The 21,112-nt window shown below is 37.7% G+C and overlaps 1 protein-coding gene across 2 annotated transcripts; it reads right to left on the bottom strand.

Annotated features, from left to right (window-relative positions):
• Nucleotides 1-1,495: 1,495 nt before the first annotated feature.
• Nucleotides 1,496-19,185, bottom strand: smox (spermine oxidase). Of its 2 annotated transcripts, none has more exons than XM_062430868.1 (7): nucleotides 19,095-19,185; nucleotides 12,005-12,239; nucleotides 9,454-9,680; nucleotides 7,439-7,612; nucleotides 5,270-6,014; nucleotides 3,310-3,470; nucleotides 1,496-1,961 (listed from the first exon to the last, which is right to left on the bottom strand). In XM_062430868.1, exons 2-7 carry the CDS (start codon nucleotides 12,210-12,212, stop codon nucleotides 1,809-1,811), a joined length of 1,668 nt encoding a protein of 555 aa, XP_062286852.1. In that variant the 5' UTR covers nucleotides 12,213-12,239; nucleotides 19,095-19,185; the 3' UTR covers nucleotides 1,496-1,808. The 2 variants fall into 2 exon arrangements, with proteins under 2 accessions (XP_062286852.1, XP_062286860.1); XM_062430876.1 differs by lacking the exon at nucleotides 19,095-19,185 and adding an exon at nucleotides 13,685-13,770.
• Between the last annotated feature and the right edge of the window lie 1,927 nt (nucleotides 19,186-21,112).

The following is a 21,112-nucleotide window of genomic DNA, read 5'->3' as shown; positions in this document are numbered from 1 at the left end:
GTTTGGACTCATTGATGCTTCCAGCACCTTGCAAAGCCTTAACCAGGTGAAGCAGTGGTCATCCTGCATAATCCTATAATTTAAAAAACAAGCTCATTTGCCTCTCCCCAGTTGCCTCTACACCCATCAGGTGGTGAAAAATGAAGAACTGCAGCTCCAACATTTAAGTCATACTGACTGCTGTGCAACAGAGGAGTTTTGAAAATCTTGATTTAAATACCAAAGATACAGTATTGTTTCTGTGAATGTCTTTTAGTTGAAAAAAAAAGTTAGATCTCAAAAGCGACCATCATATTAATAACACTTACCGTATACCTGATGTCTAACTTCTTTTGTATTGCTGGGGAGACTTGAGCCGCATGGTTGTTAAAGGTCATACAAGAAATAGAGCTGAAACAATTAGTTGATAAATTGATTTTTTTTTTTTTTTTTTTTTTTTTTTTAAATATATTAGATATTATTTGATTTTTGGGTCATCTTTAAAGCAAAAATTACCAGCATTTGATGGACACAGACGCTAACATTTTAGTATTTTCTCTTTTTCTCTGTTTTTGTTAATGCAGATTGATCATCTTCGGGTTTTGGGCTGTTGGTCAGACAAAATGTGCAATTTGATTCATGTCCTATAGTTAACATTTTATAGACTAAATAATTAACTGATTTATGTAATAAAAAAATCAGCAAATTGATAATGAAAATAAGAATTAGTTTTCAGCACTAGTCAGAAGAGAAATTCATTGCAAATGCTAAGATCCTCGTAATAGACTCCTATCATGAGCACAATGTGACAGATAGCACGAAACACGCTATTGTTACATGATACTGTAGATGTGGGAAAATAAAGGCAATTTGCAGTTTTTTTCCTTTATTTCACCAATGGAACATGACAACATTATGTCCCTTTGCATGTGAAAAATGTGAAATATGTCATCATATTTGATGAAAAAGCCCAGTTTCTTGAAACATTAGGACAGTGAAAGTTGCTAGTGGGGAGGCAACACCTACTGATTTCCTTGTTTGTTTCCTCTGTTGCTAATTAAAACTCTCCCCATCTCTTTCCAGCCTGTTTGTCAGTGAAGAGGAGGATTAACACTGTTGTCCAACAGAAGTGAAGACGGGTTGAGGTCTGTTCTAACACCATCTGTCATTTTGGCACAGCGTTACAGCTTTGGAGCCTTTTCTTTTCTTTCCATGTGCACTCACTTTCTGCCTTCCTCTCATAGATTTAAAAGGATACCAAGATGGTGATAGTTTGAAAACAGCTCTTGCCTGTGCTTGTACAAAGTGCTCCCCTTTTATTACTTCCGTGGAAAAGAGATGGATTAAGAGGAGATATCTAATGCCTTCCACTTTGTCATGATGTTTTCTATTTTAATGAATTAATAAGACTGAGCCAGTCTCGTTAGATGATGATAGAACTTTTTATTATGTTAAAACTCAATTTTTATTTAGTATTTCCATTATTTTTGAAATAACATAACGTACAGAAGGCACTTACAAAAACAAGTTAAATTACAGATGCTGTTATTATAAACATTAAATTACTGATTTAAAAAAACAACATAATGGCATGAATGATAAAGAAAAGAAATGACAGCACCATTGGCAACTTTTGAACTATACATCTCAAATAAAATTTAGCATGATTCGAATCTACAGTACAATAGAAACAATACTCATTTGTAATCAGTGTAATAATGCCCGAGCTATGTTTTTAAAGTATAACTTAATCAAGATTAATCAGAAGTTTAAAACTCAACAGTTTTGCTTATTTATATGTTTTTCACTAGTCAGAGGTTCATTTTATTTTACATATTAGGCTTTGTGGTTTCAGCTCTGTGCAAGTCCTGGTACATCTCTTTCAAGCGAGTGGCCTCTCTCTGTCCTGACAGCAAAGCACCATGGGTAGTGGAATAGTATTTTCTGTGGGTGGCCTCTCCAGCAAACAGGACCTGCAGGGGCTGAGGAAGGAGGGGAAGAAAAAGGAAATGAGATGCGGGCGGGGGGGGAGATTTGAGAGAAGAAAACCAGATTCAAAACATGATCTCTAAATGTCATCTTGACATATTTTTGGCCTCTCGAAGAATTTCCATCCCTGTTCTACATGGTGCAGGCTACAGTAACTTTTCCTGAGGGCTGACAATTTAAGTTTGACAGAGTTAAAGGACTTCAGCAGAGGGGTCGTGCTGTTCCTTCAGCAGTGTCAAGTAAGTACACAAACCCAACCCTCCGCCCTGCCCCCCACCCTTCACTCTCTTCACGCAGAACGTTTCAAGTTTCAAGGTCTAGACTGCTGGCCAAGAATCAGCCTTCATAACCCCCTGACACCAGCTCTATTTGCTGGGATGTGACATGGTAGTGATGACACCGCAACTAGCCAAATGCTCTCAGAGTTCACACAGAGACTGTAAACAACCAAATGTACAGTCACAAAAAGTACTATTGTAGAGACAGTTATTTCCTAGTTTTTCACTGAATACTGTATAATGCAGTTTTTATTAAAAAAAAGGAAAAATATATAAATATACTGTATAGTTAGTGGTAAACACTTAATTTACAGTTCTAATAGATCCTTTTAATTTCCAAGAATGGAACTGATACTTAACTTTAAATTCATCACAGGAATCATAGAACAAATGTAATGTGGTACTGATTATAGGGGAAGTGGAGACAGTACCACTTGGTATAATTACAATTGATTAATTGATTCCAATTAATGATTGGTGTAACAGAGGGTGTTTTAGTTACTGAACAGGAGGTCATTTTTTTCTGCAGGAAAGCATACAATTCAACATACAGTATGTGATATAGGGCTGCAACTAACTAAATGACTATTATATATATTGTCAGTTGATCTGACAATAGATGATTGCTGATTAATCGACTCATCGTTTGGTCTATAAATCATCAGATTGTCTAAAAACCCAAAATATTAAATTTACTACCATGTAAGACCAAGAAAAGCAGAACACTAATTATTTAATATAATAATGGTTTTCAATTTATTTCTGTCTGCTGGGACAGTCTCTGGCACCCGAAAACTAAAGAGAATACCTTTTCTTATAAAATATTACACTAACAGCGCACAGTGCTTGCAAATAACGGACAAAATAACTGAAACACCCAACAGCTTAAAGTGGTACAAAATATCAACACCACTAACTGTGGCTTCACAGTTTCCATGAAGTTGAGTCAACATCTCTGATATCATCTAACATGATAGGCTTCACAAGAATGAAGAGTTATTTGAGAGCTGCTGAATTACATTGTATCACATCATACATATTTGTTGTGCTGTGATTTTCTTACCGGAGCCTTGGTGCTGTTGGCATAAGGTAGTGGCATGGCCAGCCTCTCGAAGTCTCCACCACTGGAGCCCACCCTGGTGAAGGAGTAGGAGCCTCGGATGTAGGGGTTACTGCCCCATGAGGAGCGCAGGATGCGCCGGGGCTTTGGAATGTCGGGGTTCCCTGTGGACGAACAGATGGAGAGAAAGAGAGAGAGAGTCAGGACAGAGAGTTTGTTCAAAACTTTGTGAACAACCCAGTCTCACATCAAAATGTGTCATAGCTATGTTAGTCCGCAGTGCAAGACCCCTACGCATTTTGGGCCTACCCTTTTTTGTTGCCCTGTGTTCATGTCACGACAAACAGAATGGCTGACAATTCTAGTGAAAAATGTGCATTTCATTTTTTTAAATTTTATCTTCATTCAGTAAATGTATATGATGTTTAGTTTGTCAGTCATTATGTAGATTCTTTCAGGCTTTATATCGTTTGCTATGGTGGTTGCTATGGACACTGCTATTGCTGAAACCACATAGTTGCATATTGTTTGCATCATTGTCTTTATGCTGTGTAGTTATCTGAGCTGTTATGTTATGATGTTCTTTCAATTTAAAAAAAAGTAGATTTTAGAGCACCACAGGGATGAGTTAAACCTGATTCAGTGTTAATTCGAGCACCTGACTGTTGTTTAAAGACATACTTGAAAAATTGTAAACCCGTCCTTTAAGGTGCCACCAAAGTTATTATAATTTATTCTGATAAAGGCAATTCATCCAATTGAGGCATTTGACTCTAAGCCAGAAATAATAACCTAGAAGTAGAGTAGCTCTAGAGGAAAACTCATTGGATCATTAGGATTCATCCTCTGGGGACTATTAATGTACAAACACAATTTAATGGAAATCAACCAAATAGTTGTTGAGATATTTCACAACAATTTTGAACAAAAACCGGTTGACTGCTCAACCGGACATTGCCTCGCTGCTAGCATGTCTGAAAAGACATTACAGACATTTATTACAGAGTGAAACCAGTTCAAAACCAAAGATGTGGCAGCTGTGAGTTGAGGCCTTCCACGGGGACGTCCAATCTGCCGACACTAATCAACATGTGACCCTCTGTGAGCAGAGAGGCACCAGCGAGTCTATATGTAATTAAGCAACAGCTGAGGGGATTAAACCACACTGACCTAAATGAGGAATGCATGAGTGTGTGTGTGTGGGAAACTTTTACACATTATGTTGAAATCATCTTCAACAGAGAGGTATTTTTTTCCTGGAAAATACATCTGTTGCTCAACATGCATTTTATTGACTGTTGTAGTGGCTTCAACACTGAATGAGCCTCAGAGAAAGTGAGGCGTCCATACGATTTGTGTATTTGTGTCACAGCATAAAGGAGGATTGATTGTGTGTCAGTTACAGTAAAGGCTTCTTTTTATGTGACACATGATCCATCCTTGTGCTGAAAAGACAGTTCCTGACATTACACAGTGCTTGAGTCATTCAGCTGTATTATCTGTCAAGCTTTTTTCAGGGGAAAAAAGCTACTTACGTCACAGCTGAAGCTTATGTCATATCCTTTATATGAAACACAATTACCCAAGCCAAGTCATAGTTCTTATGAGTCACTGAGCAGACAGTCTTAGTCTATTGTGTTAGTTTTAGATTACTGATTGTTAGCAAAAGCTTAACTAGAACAAGAACTGGAAGTCTGAAGTTGATAGTCAATATTAGTCAGAATTATAAAGGCAGAGTAATTTTCTGTAAAGAATAGTTTGCTCTTCAGAGATCTTCTCAATTAATAAATGATAAAAAGAAGAAATAATATCTAACAGTGAAAATAAATGAGACAAAAGGAAACACGAAATCCTGTGTTAAATATCACCAGAGAAAACCCTCCAAGCTTCTATGGTAAACAGGATTATATGATGCACAGCATATAATGCACAGATCTGCTTCCTTTTGTGTGCGTGTCCTGACCTGTAAAGCGCCTCAGCAGCTCAGTGCAGGTCTCAGCTACTGTTTCATCATCACAGCGCTCCATGTACAGCGCCTCCTGCCCACAGATCCAGCCACTCAACATGTAGCCGTAGCGCTCAGGCGGGTAGAGGACGTCAAAGCTACAGATCTTCTTGTACCACAGCTCCTCCGGGTAGGCCAGCTGTTCTAGTTGAGCCTCATCCTCCCACACAAACTGGATGCTGTTGCACTCGGGGCTCCAGAAGGGCTCGGCAAACTCCAAGAATATCTTGTCGGTGGTGCTGATGCCCAGCTTCTCGATGGCTAGCACCTTGTCTTCGGGCAGAGACGGGGAGAACATGGCTTCATGGTTCTGCTTTAGCACACCCAGAGAGGCTGTCACGATCACATGGTCGGCTGTGATCCACTCCTCGTCTTCGCACTCGACACAAATGGGGTGACCCATGATCAGAGGGTCCTCCTGAGGTTGGCAGCCGCGGTTGTTTTCGTTGTGGTTGTTGTCCTGGTTGGTGTCGTTACTCTTGGCGATCAGGTCCTGACGCTGGGCTGTGTAGTTCCAGTGGATGCAGCGGACTGGTTTGCTAAGGCAGACGGTGTGAGAGGGGATGTCCTGGGCCAGGAGCTCCACAATTTTCATGAAACCTCCAGGAATGACATAATGTGCACCAGGGATCTCTGTCCACTCGCCAAACTCACTCAGAGACACCTCATCCATACTGGGAGAGCTGCTTTCACAACTCTCCACCTGAAACAGGAGAGCGTACAAACACAGAGAATCAAGTCAGTTACATTTAGACTGACTGCTTCCTCATAAACTGGAATAACAAATCTCCACTTTGTTGTTTCACCCTTAAAGGCAACACTTTGATAACTATTCCAAGTTAAATTCATACCGAAGGTGTGTCAACAGCTTCATCTCTACAGCCCTGAACAAATGTGACTAGATTGATTTAAACATGCAGGGAGCATATCATGTTTTATTTAGGGGGATAACCCACCAGTTTTTGAGAAACAAACATTTGTTACGGCTGCTGTCTTTGATAGTAAGTGAGCCTGCACTGAGGAGGTCACCTGGTGGCTGCATTTCACAACATGCTGTATTTCCTTTGTGTTTTTGTGAGTGGGCGGGAGTGTATGGAGAAACGTTCAAGAACATGAATATATCAGCTGGCTACAGATACAAAATGGTGTTTTCATAGCCTACAGCAATCATGCTCACAGATGACATCTGTTTTGACAAATAGATGCACAAAAAAAAGAAAAAAAAGAAACATAATTTCCAATCTTCTTTTGCCTTTATGACAAGTTAAGTTATTCAACATAAAATGAATGCATGTAACAATTTTGATCATCAAGTAATCATTATTTCTCAACCATACATGTCCAACATAAGCTGCTCCCAGCTTCTCAAATACTGGATGTGGTTTTGCTGTAAATTTAATATGTTTGGGTTTGGACTGTTGAAGATGCCACCTTGGACTCTGTGAAATTCAGCTTGAATTTTTAAAATATTTTAAAGGTTAAGTGATCAATTACTGATCAAAACAATTATTATCAGATTAATTGATCATTTCTATTAACATGCAGTCTTATTAATTTAAGTGTTTCAATTGTATTCAGACAAATAAAACACGTGTGAGTAAACCGCCGCTCTCTACTGCATGGTAGGAAATAAACACAACACCAGCTGTGGTTGAATATTTGTCAGTTTATATCTACATAGATTATATCTTAGAGGCAAGTAAATAAAAGCTACTTACTCGTATGTAATTACTAATAATACTTTTTTTTGCTAATTCTTGTAGTTTTCAGGGCCAGCAAGCACTAAGATATATATATATATATATATATATATATATATATATATATATATATATATATATATATTTAGGCAACATCTGTTATCTCATTCCAGTCCAATTATACAGTAGGTTTGTAAACCAACTTTTCTAGTGTTTCCACGCCCTTCCAAATTTCTGAATAGATGATTTATGAACATTTTCCAGTGACTGTAAGGCCTCAGGGAAACAACAGCATAGAACGGACTAAAGAGCCTCCTCATGCATCATTCAAGATACAGCGTGGTTTTGACAAAAGAGCTCCGGTGGTGATGCACTGTTACAGTATCACATACACAAGCGGACATGTTTGTGGAGAACCATCACACACCTTGAGGTACTGTTGAAGCATTGACAGTTTGAGCTTCTTGGTGCTCTCAGGATCATCAGGATCCAACATGATCTTCTTGCGCACCACATCACGTGTAAAGACGCCAACGCTGTTCTGGCTTTCAGCACAAACTGGCTTCCCGTTCTGGAAGAACTCCTGAGTCAGCTCGTACACCTGAAGGAGGCCAAAGGTAAAGAAGAAGTAGGAAGGAGGTACAGAAAGCATAGAGGGGTGAAAGAGGGAAGAAAAACAAACCACTTTAGTTCAATTCAACAATTGTTTGTCCCGATAAGAACATTTCATTTTTAGCAACACCACAGCAGATTAAAAATAAATGCCACCCGTCGCAACAGGTGCAGCACCTCAATAAATAGAAAGGAGAGAGAAGGAAAAACAATACAGAGAAATGCTGACAAGATGCTACAATAATGGTGTGCTGTATTTTTGTTGTCTCTCTTGACCTCCAGGGTGATAATAAACCTTTTCCTAGAAAGCAGATAGTCAAAACAGCACCAGTAAAGTATCAACATGTATCAAGTCAAAATATTAACAGCATGAATCTACACTGTGTTCACTTTAAGTTAATAAAGTTGGCTTCAACTGAATAAATTCATTGAATCCTTGACATGTAATGTGAAGCACACACTATAAATTGAGCATTTGATAGAAAGTCAAGTTCTGTTTATGTTTTGACATTATTACTTTTCACAATAAATGATGATGTTGGAGATTGTAGGCAGTATGGTGACATGATTTCCCTGTAACTTAGTCAGCATCAAAGATAGAAAAAACACTTAAGCACAGGTCAAAGCGACTTCAACATATTTACACGGTTCTGCATATGAAAGATATGTTAATTTGCGACTGGGGGCCTCTGTAAATTGAAAAATGATCTTTTGTTATATTTTGTTATAAAAGCCAATATTCCAGTAGATGAAGTGAGGAGAAGGTATAATAGCAGCAATGCACCTGAGACAGTAAAAAGCAGAAAAAGTCCTAGAGATGGGAGTCGCTCCAAGTTAAGTCAAGTCAGTGAAATCACAAACTTGTCTGAGAAAGCTTTACCAGCTGTACAATGTATGCAAAAAGCATTAAAGTGATTTTGAAAAGCACTAAGAAAACAGAAGAAAGGTGGACAAGATTAACTGGCAGTGGCTACACAGGGCTGGTAAATGTAGAATAGGAAATAATATCTCCGGTTTCCAAGATGGTGAAATTGCAAAGGCATTAATATGAAATTCCATAAATATTTATCTCATGGAGTTAGCACGGGCTACCGAAGTGCACGCAGAAAGCAAAGATGAAAAAAAAGAAAATATTTTCTGTGTATGTAATATGTGTGAGCTATACCTCCCCTCTGTAACTGCTTTTCCAGACGTGACCTACTTAAACGATACTAATCATACTCAAACAGGGCCTGCAGAAAGGACATGAATGGCCATTCCTTGTTAAAATCTGCACAGTTTGGAGGCTATTTCATTGGTTTTCCTCAAGATATGTTTAATAATGCTAATGTGGGTGTTAGCAGTGGTGAGACTGAGAGGATATCTTAACATATGTTTCCCCTTTTCTTTCCCTGCTTTAAGCTTTAGGGTTGGCTAAAATCACACAGTTTTTCCAGACAGTCTGACAGTATTGTCTTATAGCCCAGTTCTTCATTAAAGCTGCAAAAGATTACCCCATTTTTCCTGTTTCCCCAAAATTCAACTTAATATACTTGTGATCTCTATTAGAATTTAAAATAGTTTTAGTAGGTTTCAACACATGTTGGCAGCACAGTAAGTATTTGTAATGACTGTCCAACCAGCTGGCCCTTTCAGGCATTCCCACTGATTTTATATAAACTTGTTACTAAGGCTTGACACAATTGAACTTATATTACATATTGTGATGGTCAGTCTTGCTGAATAATGAGTATATTTGTTTTCTGGTCCATGCATACATCCATGTGTGCATGCAAGTGTGAATTCTTGTGTGTATCTATGCATGTCTGTGTGGATATGCTTTCCCCTCACCTCGTTGTACAGGTCACTGAACTCCTCCACCAAGTCTTTGGGGATCCTTTTCCCAACGTTGGTCTGGTAGTGAGCCACACCGTTCTTGGTGTACAGGCTGATGCGTCCCACACTCCTCTCCCCATCTGTGGTGTGCTCCAGCAGCCCGTTGTCCTCTGCCAGGTGGTACACTGGGTTCCCATTGGCTCCATGGATCCAGGTGGCTCCAAGCTCCAAAGTTGATTTTCCTAGAAGATAAAAAAAAAAGAGAGATCAGCGTGAGTTAAAAAAAAAAAAAAAAAAAAAAAAAATCTGCTTGGTTCAGACGTAATCACTCTTGAGAGTTAGATAATTTGACAATTCAAGGAGGTCAACTCAATTAGCAGACTGTAGCTGAAGGCCACTTAAATAACATTATTTGATATTTTTCTCACGAATAACGGAATGACACACTGTACTGTATGTGACAGACTGTTTTACATTAATTTACGTAATAACAACAAGGCGATGCAGGGACAGAAATGGCTAAATGCTTTACATAACGTCTAAACACACAAAAAAGACTTTTACATAACGGATGCAATTATCCGTGTGCCTGTCGTAAAGGTTTATATGTAACAGTGCAGTACAAGCATGTTTTTGCACGTGACTCCTTTTTTTGTGCATACGGTATCAGTCCCACGAGCAGATGTTGTTTCCTACTTTTTTGCCAGCTTAAAGAATTGGTCATGAAATCCGCAGCGGCCAGGCAACTTTCTCTGGCACAGTTCAATCAAGTTTCTTGGGAAAATCTACCAGAATCACTGAAGCGAACCAAGTGCAAAAATACACTATTTGTCTTGGTACTAAGAGCAGGGCGACTGTGTGAATATACTGCTTTCAGTTTTCCAAAGACATGTATAAACACTGAGCAATCAAACTAAAACATGTCTTTAAAAAAAAACCATGTATTTTACTTAGATATGAAAGAGGCCTACTGGAAATTAGATAAAGCTATTTCTGCACAATCGTTCTAAAAACAGTGACTCAAAGTTTATTGTAGCTGAACAAGATACGTCACTGTCAACTTGAAACAGTGTATAACTTTTCTGTCTGATGCAAGAGTGTGGATTACGCCTTTCTGATGATGAAAAATATTGTGCAATAGTACAGATAACAATTCAATACTATTTTATAATCATTATTATTAGGAACACCAACATACTCAAGGATATGAGGGAGCAATTTGTCCACTCTAATGTGTGTACCAAGCCCCCAGGGACAGTGTCGGACTTTGAAGCCAATTTAACATAGTGCAGTGAAGTTTCGTTGTATTTTCTGTGAATGACAATAAAGTATTTATCTATAGTGGCCAAACCGTGTAATTACAACATCACGTGATGCACATGAGCCTAAAAAGAGTTTTTTCCATAGACTTACATTGTCAAAGAGGCATCTGTATATCTGGGGATGCATTTTTTTTAGCATCACAACCCCCATGAAATGACTCATATCACTATCAGAATTTGATCGATTCAGTCCGATCACACATCAAAGTCTAGTGTATGGTGAGCATGCTCCAGTGAGCACAATATTTTTTCAGGAAGTTACTTTTTTGTATACTGTCGTATATAGTTCTCTTTATACATCCATGGTCTGTGTAGCTACAGCCAGGAGACAGATAGCTTAGCATTAAAAACTTGAAAGCTAGCCTGGACCTAGTTCAAAGGAAGCAAAATGTGCTTAACCATATCTCTAAGTCATAGTTTTATAGGGGAGTTCTGAACGTAATGTCTTCCTGGAGACTCCTTAGCTGCCTACTAGTCTAGATGTTTCCTTCTGCTTTTAGTCTTTATGCTAAGTTAAGCTATTCGCCTGCTGGATCTAGCTCCACACATGAGAGTGGTATCAATCTTATCATCTGCTGCTGGTTCATTGGAGATTCCCAAAAACAGCCGAAAATCAGAGAGGCAGCTTCTGTCAGTTACGCCACAAAACTAAAAAGAAAATTATCTCTTCACTTCATTATCTTCTTGAATTATTATTATTCAGTGGGTTTTATTTTCTATCTTATGTTTTGCATTTATGTATTCTATTTTCACATTATTTGATCAAGTAGGTTTTATTGTACATCTTATATTACATTAATGTTTTCATGTTCATTTTGTCTATTTCATGTGAAACACTTGGTGCATGTAATTTCTTTGTTGTAAAGTTTATTATCATTATCTAACTTTCAGTGAGAGAGAAAATTAGCATATTTCTTTATTGCTTTTTTACAAAACAGGATTTGTTTATGAAACACTACCACTATATGATTTAATGTAAATGTAAAAATTTGAAAAATACATCCAGTTTCCTTGTACCAAATAAATATATTATATTTAGGGTATACATTGTAGATAACAATAATTAAGACTGACTGATTTTACACAGTTAGTGTCTGATTACACACTATTATTAGTTCTGAAGCTTCCAGTCTTACTGTATTTCAGGGCTGCAGATCCAAATGCCACAGTTATAGTTATTGGATGTTTAGGTATTATTCATGAATACATTAATTATTAATTTTAAGGAAACAACATCCTCTCACCGTGCTGAACGCTGTGAACTCGCCCGCCGATGTGGTCTGATGCCTCTAGGACTCTGACATCCGTGAAGCCGTTTTTCAGTAGGACCCTAGTTGCAGCAAGGCCGGCCAAGCCAGCACCAATTACTACTATTCGAGGCTGCCGATGAATGCGTAGGCCGCTACTAAGAGGATCATCAGTGCTGTCTGAGGAAATTTCACAACTTTGCATGCCTTCCAAGCTCCTCTTCGATAGAGTCTGCAGACAAATTAGAGAAAAGGTTAAAAACAGAAGCATTAACACAGAGTCAGCTGACAGACTGAAGCTTATAGACCAGAAGATGATTCTGAGAAAGGCAACATATTTTGGAATTTATATGTCCTTTAAATGACACAGAACATACTTTGAAGAAATAATATACTGTTGATTAGGTGGGTTGTATTAGGTTGCATGCCAGTTACAGTAGCAGTAGATACTACCTCTTAAACACTCCTATGTTCAGCTACTGATCACTGCTTCTCACTGTCGATGCAGTTGCAGTGATTTTTTTGAACAGTGCTAAAAATTTGCATTTAAAAAATGTGTCCGTAAGTCACAAAGTGTCCCTGTTACTCTGGATAAGCCACAGAAAACACTATAAACAGGACATACTTTCTACCAAAGAAAATAATTCTGAAGCAACTTCAGACTGAAGCAGTGAGGTCTGTGGATTATCCAGAGCTATAGGGACACTGTTTCTGGGAAGATATAGAGCTGTTGAGTTTATTTTTAGTCGTTTTTTTTCAGTATTTTGGTGAACTGATGCTCCAAAGACTGTTTTTTGACCAGTGCACCTGCAGCTTGGATACATGTAATTTAGCCTTTTGGATCTCTGCTGTCTAATATTGCTAATTAAGTGCTGAGTACACAGACCTCTTTTATAGCTGATAAGTGCTACTTACTGGCATATTCCCTAATATGATCCACATTTATGGCTCTATTTATGACTGAGATTAACCTCATTTTTCCATTACAAGTTAATGACATGTTAACATTAATTTTCCTTTCTGCTGTGTATCATGTTGTATGACACTGATTACTGAAGCCAAATTTAGGCGTCCTGACACAACCCAGTCATTTCTGTAAGGCCCCAAGAGGACACACAAACAAAAAGCAATTTCATGTTACAATATCTGTAATTATACTGAAATTGCTCAGGGACATTAACATTCAAAGTGAAGAATACACAGGCGACGTTGTTAGTCCAGTACACAAGTCTTCCTGCCTTGAATGTATGGACAGCTGTGTGTGAGAATAACACAGTGGGGGTCTATTCAGAAGACAGCCCTGTTAACCCAATAGAGAAATCTACAAAGTACAAACTATGAGTGGCAGTTTTTCACCAGTAAACTGTTGTAATCTGACAGTTTTTAATTACAAATGGGTTTGTTTTCCCAGTATAGGACATGCATGAGCATCAATATCCACTCCTCTGAGGTAAAACTGTGATATCCAAACGTTACACAACTCATACACATACACACACTCTCCACTTTGTTGCCACAGCAACACTGGACACAAGGTGGCACATATGGTTCTCTGTAGAAAATACACTCTTGAGTTTCTCTCAACTCACACAGCAGACAGAATTCAGTGAATGTCACGATAGCTCATATTTGTGTTACACCCTGTTTATAATAAATTATATGAGTTCATGAACCTACCTCTGATTGGCTTTAGCTACACGAGTGCATGCATGCAGTGTGTACACCACAAGTAGATAGTTCCTGTCTTCAGCTGCGTTAAGCCTTGATTCAACTATGACATCTGAGAAACCATGTCATAAGCAAGTTGTCAATCTTGACAACTCAGCTGCATGAATCACATGAAGAGCTGACAAAGGATGTCAGACAGGAAACCACCAGTCAGCACTGCATGAAAAACATGGTAATGGTATTGTGAGCACAGATTAACTTCTTTAAAAAAAAAAAAAGATTCATGGTTCAATAAGGACTAGACTACGGTGTCAAACTAAAGAGAAAATGCTCAGGGATTTCTGTACATCCCTATTAATTTCCTGTTTGATCTTTTCATGTGACCTTCAGCACAGATGTGGGTTAAACCTGCTGCTAATCTGGATTGGTCAACACACGACATCTGACTTGATTTCACGACCCTTATCCTGAATGTGGGTCGGACACAGCACAGATTTATTGAACTTGCATTTCAGTTAGAAGTGATAGTTTACAAATAGACAATATAGATTTGTCTGAAAAAAAGAGAAATTAACAGGACAGTTTTACGGCAATATTGAATTTTTATCTGATTTTTGCATCAATGTGATGATATTTCTTGATTAGTCGGATATTAAAATCAGTGACTGGTTATTTTCATGTGATTATTTTAGAGGGGTTATCAACTGATTTTGCAGAAAATTGTAATATATTACTATATCGTCATTTACATGTACTATGGTTGAGGAACTTCTCTCTGTTGCATACTTCAATGAGACACGTCAGTTTCCAGTCAGCAGCTGTAGATCACTGCTTAAACCACATAGTTTCAACTTTGTACCGTAAGTGCCAAACCAAGTTTCATATTCAGTTCCCTCACTTTCTTTGAAACTAACCTCATGACACCGTGGGACCATAGAGATTTATAGTTAAGCCTGTTCAAAGCATCTCTTACACTTCATACTTAAAAGACCTGCCTGTGTTCGCTGGGAGGTACCTGCCTATTGAAACTGTGCTCTTGAAATGTGGTCTTTCTCTAGCATGTCTGTTTCCTGTGCTACTACATCTGCAGTAAGTTAAAGAATAGATGTTACAAATTGTGGGTTTTTCAGTGGATTGTTGTTGTTTGAGATGAGGGTCATAAGAGGACACGGTTTTGTGGTGGACAACAAATGAAGACATCATGTGTGTCAAAGGATACAGTGATAGATTGGATGGTGTTTTTTATATTTTGTAGGCTGTTTGGGTGTAGCATTTGTTTATTTGCTAAATGCAGCAACATTATCTATCAGGTATTTAAACTATAAGCAACAGACGTGGAGTTTATTGTGTGTGTCTGGTTTTGTAAATATAATTTGTGAATAAAATAATATATATAGTAATATTTAATACTGTACATCTGTTAAAAATTAATAGTAATAGCAGCCAATCAAATTATGTCTTATGAAAGGCCCAGCAAGCAAATGTCCTGTGACTAACAGGGAAAACCATTAGATCATCACTCAGGTATAAAATGCAAATATATAAAATATGAAAATGTTTCCTGGCTGGAATCCCAGGTCCAATGGTTTTATTGCCTTACTCAGATGTTTATATACGTATACATGATTTGTTTTCCACACACATTTTAACAATTCACAACAGATAGGCGTGATTAAGTAAATAAGTGGCACTTAAACGTCGTAGACAGTAAGAACCAAACATACAGCATATCCAAAGATCAATATTTGATCTCTGTTCAATCACTGTATGCTGATGTCCCATTTCAGATATATTGTTTTTACATTTCAAGCATGTAGTCAGACATTATTAATCTATTACTTTCTTTCTTTCTTTTGCAGCTTCCTGTTTGTCTCACAATGAAACTTCAACAAACCACCAGGTAGTGTTAAAAGGATGCTAACCAAGCAAATTATCCTTGTACTTCTCTTTTATATCGATAATGTGACTGTGTTTTAAGGATTAACGTTGTCATTTTTTAAAGAAATTATTACTAACAATGTAACTAGGACAAACAAGAAGGTAGATGTTTTTACTGTTAAGGTAGAAAAGTTTGCATACCTTTACTGCAATGAAGGGAAGACAACATTTCAGTATAACATATATTTCTTTCTCTGGATATTTTCAGATCATAGTTTGAAGGATTAACTTTTCACTCAGAATTATTCTGGGGCCTGACCTACAAAATAAAGCAATTTTTTGTATATAACTCACCAAATTTGTTTAGCAAGACAACCGTTTTAAATGGATGACAGATTGACCACTTCACACACGGGCCTCCCTCAACAGATTGCGCATTCCTCCCTGGTTGCTTGTAATTCCACGGCTGGTTAATACACTTGCCACATGCCACTAGTCCACACTTTACACCATCACCACAGATTAATATGTGGGCCGGCCTTGAGCAGATAGGCGGCTCAGGGTGGGGTGGAGTGAGAAGGATGGGGGAGGGAGGGATTGAGCGGGGGGGCTACCACTGACCTAGAAATGGCAATCTACAGTGCGTCTGCCGGTGGCCTTTTCCAGAGCCGAGTCAGCCTTGAACGCCTGTTTGTGAACTCCTGTCTCCCATCTTTACTGCTTTCAATGAGCCCATCTCTTTTATTTGTGGACACATCTGCAGTCTTCTATCAGTCCCATGTGTGTACTAGGACAGGCAACAAACATCTCTCTCCCTACATCAAAAAAATAAAAGCAGTGTAATCTAGGGGCTTTGTGCCAAAGGCCAGACATTCCACACTTCTCTCTCCCAGCTCTGATTTTCCCAAACTGGGATGATGAACTGGAGGCCACACACATACATACACACACACACACACACACACACACACACACGCACACACTCACACAAAATTTCGCGTTCACAAAATCATATATTCTTTTTTTAATCTAAAAAGTACGTAAGACCGACTCCTACATGGAATGTTGCTTGGCTAACGAGTGACTGAAAGTATATTTATAGTATGTATGTTAGAGTCAGTCAGCCAAGTGTTTCTATAATTCAGTTTCACCTGAATGCTCATCTAACTCATATTTCTGCCTAGAAGAAATCCATGGCGAGTAAAAAACAACAGCTCTCAGCACAGCTCTCACAAACAAAACCAGCATAATAACTTTTCTTAAAAACTAACCAGTTTGTTTCCGGTTATTGGGGGTAGGTCGAAAGCAAAATTAATTAAAGTGGCTTGCAGCCTCCAGAGCCGCCCGCAGCTAGCATCAACGCTAACCTTTCAGTGCGTGCATCACTACTGCCAGTCACTAGATGCTGGCTCCATTGGACTCCTATTCAATGAAATACTAGGTCAGTACTCAACGAGTCAATTAGGTCTCAATTCGTAAATTTGGGCCTTCTAATAATAGTAGTTTAAAATAGTTGTATACGTAATAGTCATAATAGTGGCTTAATGGATATTGCTCTGTTAGTTACATATAAAGATGAAAAGTAGCTTTGATGTCTGCCATGTGGGCGTTGATTGGCAGCTGTGATTGACAGTTTAGTTTAGTGTTACTTAATAACAATACCTGCCCTGTTAGCTAATGTTAGCACAAGTCTGCACTGCTCTGTGTTCCCGGTAAGTTAGCATTAGGTTTCGGTCCAAGGTAGCATGATGTGTTTCCAGAGTGTGGAAGGAAACACCCCGCACTCCTTATATGGAAGGTCCTTGCTCCAAACGGAAAAAATGGCGATGACCATGGGCAGCAACTCTGGGATTCAAACTGGTCATGTCGAGATGGTAACCCTAGATTTTTGAAACTCTGAATCTGACCCTGATATTTTTACCCTAACCCTAACCACCTCAATCCTCATGCCCAAACTTAACCAACAAAGGCAACAAGTACTAGCCAATCAGATGCAGAGTAGGGCGGGTCTTTACAGAATGCGGTTAGGAAAAAAATAACATCAATGGACAGCGCAAGAGTTTCGCCAATAGGGTTACCATCTGGACATGACCCTTCAAACTTGCTTCAATGCAAACCAATGTAACAGTTTGTTACGTTCATTTTTACATACAGTCTAAGGTCCAGATTAGGAGAACAGTGCCTTGATAACGACAAGAACTGCAGACTCAAGGAAGAGGATCAGTAATCATTAATGACTGACAAATCATCAAGGCAGATAAAAGACAAAGATAACATGTTACGGATAATATTGAACTGTTTTTTGTTTTTTTTTAAAAGAAACACACCCTTGTCTGGAACAGTGAGTCACATCCTTTAAATACAGAAATAACCTACATGAACCACTTTCTTTGATTCACCCTATGGCCAAAGGGGTTTACACATTTTAACAAACAATTTGATCAACAATTAAATATATAGATAACTAAATCTTCTGCTTATAATTTATCAGTTATAAGGCATTAACAGACATCATTTTGGGCTGTCAGGCTGACAGTTTAACTTTGGTGGACCAAAGTTCATTTATTGAGAACTTGTTAACTTTTACACCTTTAGACTTAATGCACTAAAAACACTTTATTGAAGTATATTAACATTTATAGGTGCAGTCTAGATGACCTTTTTGAAAGTGAGCGTGTAATAGTTTACTTCTGACATTTATGTCTGCATTATTGCTAAATTGAGTGGGTAAACATCAACTAAATGATTTTATCTTTCTTTCTTTTTTCTACCTACAGCTGTAAAGCTTTGGTGAATAGCTTCTTGACCAATAACCAACCCATTAGGTAGTTATAAAGGGTGGTTTGTTGGAAGTGGCACCAAAGTATGAATAATAAAATGCAAATAAAAACTTTTACTAATAATCTGTACAGTTATCCAGCAGATAAGAAAAGTGTGACTGAAGACAGAGAGCAGATAAAGACAAAGACAATCCAACAGTTTGATCTCAGCTCCTCTATATGCTGCCTGGCTGGAAAACTATAGTGTTGGGAAAGCCTTTACTGCCACGTATAAGCTGTGATGCCAAAGTGGCAGCAGTTTGAAACAAAGAAAACTCCTTCAATGAGTTACTCTGACTGGTTGTCTGTGAAAGACAACATGTGTTGGACTTACCACAACACCTGAACACAGTTTAAAAGCAAGAAAACAAAGCGAAAAACAAAAATCCACCTTGTTCCAGGCGGTGCAGTGAAACAAATCCAGCGAGCCTACAACACATCAGTGTCACATCACATTTGATCTCAGCTGCCGTCGCTGTGTGTGTACACAGGTTGTTTTTGTGCGCCGTTTTGTTGCCTTTTCTATACAAACAACTGGCTGACATCTATTATAATGTATTTACGGCCGGTCGCAGCGTGACAGCTACAGTAAACAAGCGGTTCTCAGTGTTTTCAACGACAGAGCATGTTCTGTCGTTTCTATTGAACCTTTAAATCACCGCACTCGCCATCGCCATCCCGCTGTTCAATAACGAATATCTGTTTTCAGTAGACCAGCTTACCTGACTCTCTTCGTCTTCAGCTTCAAACCCTCAGCTTGCGCCGTTTTCCCTCAGCTCAGACCGGCTCCGCTTTGTATTTATGCCTGGAAACCAGAAGCAGCCAGTTTCTCGGTGGCCGCTGCCTCCTCATTAATTAAATATGAGGAGTGATGACGACATAGACCAGCCCTCCAATGAGTCAGCCTGCTGCTGCGCAACACACACAGCCTGTGTGCACATGTAGTCAAATCATCGTAAACATGAATAGATAGCTACATGAAAGTGTTCAATATTGCAATAATAATACGAGTAACATCATAATAGCCTAATTATAATCATGTTTTTATTTGATGTTTGTTTTTGTTTTGTTTTTAAAATCTATTTAATTATTTACACCCAGAAAGCACATTGGGAATTATCATATGTGGGACATTTTATTTACTGAATCCTTTTTTTTTAAACTTAAACTTAAAAAAATTATTATCACATTACAACAAGCAATTACAAGTGGCATTGCAAATTCTTGATCACAGACTTTTAAAGTTTTCAGGTGAAATGAGAGATTTTAACTACTTTTTCACATTGTTTTATACAGTATGTAAATAGAATAGAATAGAATAGAATAGAATAGAATCCTTTATTTATTCAAGGATTACCAATCATTTACAATGGTGTCCTGCAGATGCAAAACCAAAAAGAGCCATAGGATATAACAACAAGTGTAAAAATCAACAGTCTTGTACATATTTACAGCACAAACACAGACATGACAAATTATTTGCAAACAACAAAAAGAACACAAAGAACAGACAGTAATATATTAGGCACTGATGATTCATTATATAAAACGTGATTTCGCAGTAACTTAAAATGTTTTAGAGTTAAACATTTGTATAATTTAAGGGAGTCCTGAATATTATTCCTAATACAAGGAGCATAATAGGTGAGTGTAGTTATTCCTAGTTCTGTGTTCATATATGGGATATCCAACCTTATATATTATTGAAATGTAATACCGTATTTCAAAGTCTTAAAAGTTATGATAAGTAAATGGTAGCTTATTTAGGATGGCTTGTTTGATTAAAAAAAGACAGTGTTGTTACCTTAAAGTGGTAAGTGATGTCCATCCTACCTTCTCATAGAGGACACATAATTAAAACTGAGTCACATAATGGCTGATGTGATTTTCAGAACTTTTATATGAAACATCTGTATTAACCACATACAAAATTCACACATAGGCACATGTGGTTTACAAAGTGAAACAATATTTCACATTTGATGATTTAATACATATGTTATGTGTTTGTTTATTTTTTAATAATTGTATTTCACAATTGACAACAGTCAAAATGTTGGGACATTCTATGGTATATTTCACATTTGAAAATATAACATAAATAAATGAATTTATTATGCTTTTTGTAAGAGTTAATATTAATCATTTTATTGAGATTGTTTTGTGTCACATTGAAAAAAAGACATTGCAAATACAAGTCCTGCATTAAAATGTCTTGTTAGGTAGAAGAAGAATTATCAGCAACATGTAATTAAAGCATCCAGTGTATTCATTAGGCGGCAAAATGGCATTTCAGAATGTTACATTGCATTATTGGATTATCATTTGTGTTTGATGTCTGTGTAGAGTAAATTAGCTTACAACTGAATTACTGGGTAAGTATGAATAGCTCATAATTTACCTAAATTAGTAAAGTAGTAAAGTAAATAGACTTCAGACATCTGAGTAAATATACACAGCATCCCTCAGTCAACACATACAAACCACTCAGTCTTTATAATCCCTGATGCTGTAACAGTCCAATAAAAAGAAACATTGCAATAATGAAATAAGTTAGAAAGGCCAGTCTACAAGGATGAATTAATGTAAATGAATGCTGACTGTGTGTGAATATACAAACCAAATGTTGATGGAACAGATGGTTTATTTTGATGGTTTATTATTCACACAGACAGAATCAATTTTGGATGGAAATGAACAGTCTTAAATATTTTCTCAGGTTAGTGCTATCATTTAGAGG

Source organism: Scomber scombrus, chromosome 2 (genome assembly GCF_963691925.1).
Source record: "Scomber scombrus chromosome 2, fScoSco1.1, whole genome shotgun sequence".
Lineage (NCBI taxonomy): Eukaryota > Metazoa > Chordata > Actinopteri > Scombriformes > Scombridae > Scomber > Scomber scombrus.
This window is presented reverse-complemented; position numbering and strand designations above follow the sequence as displayed.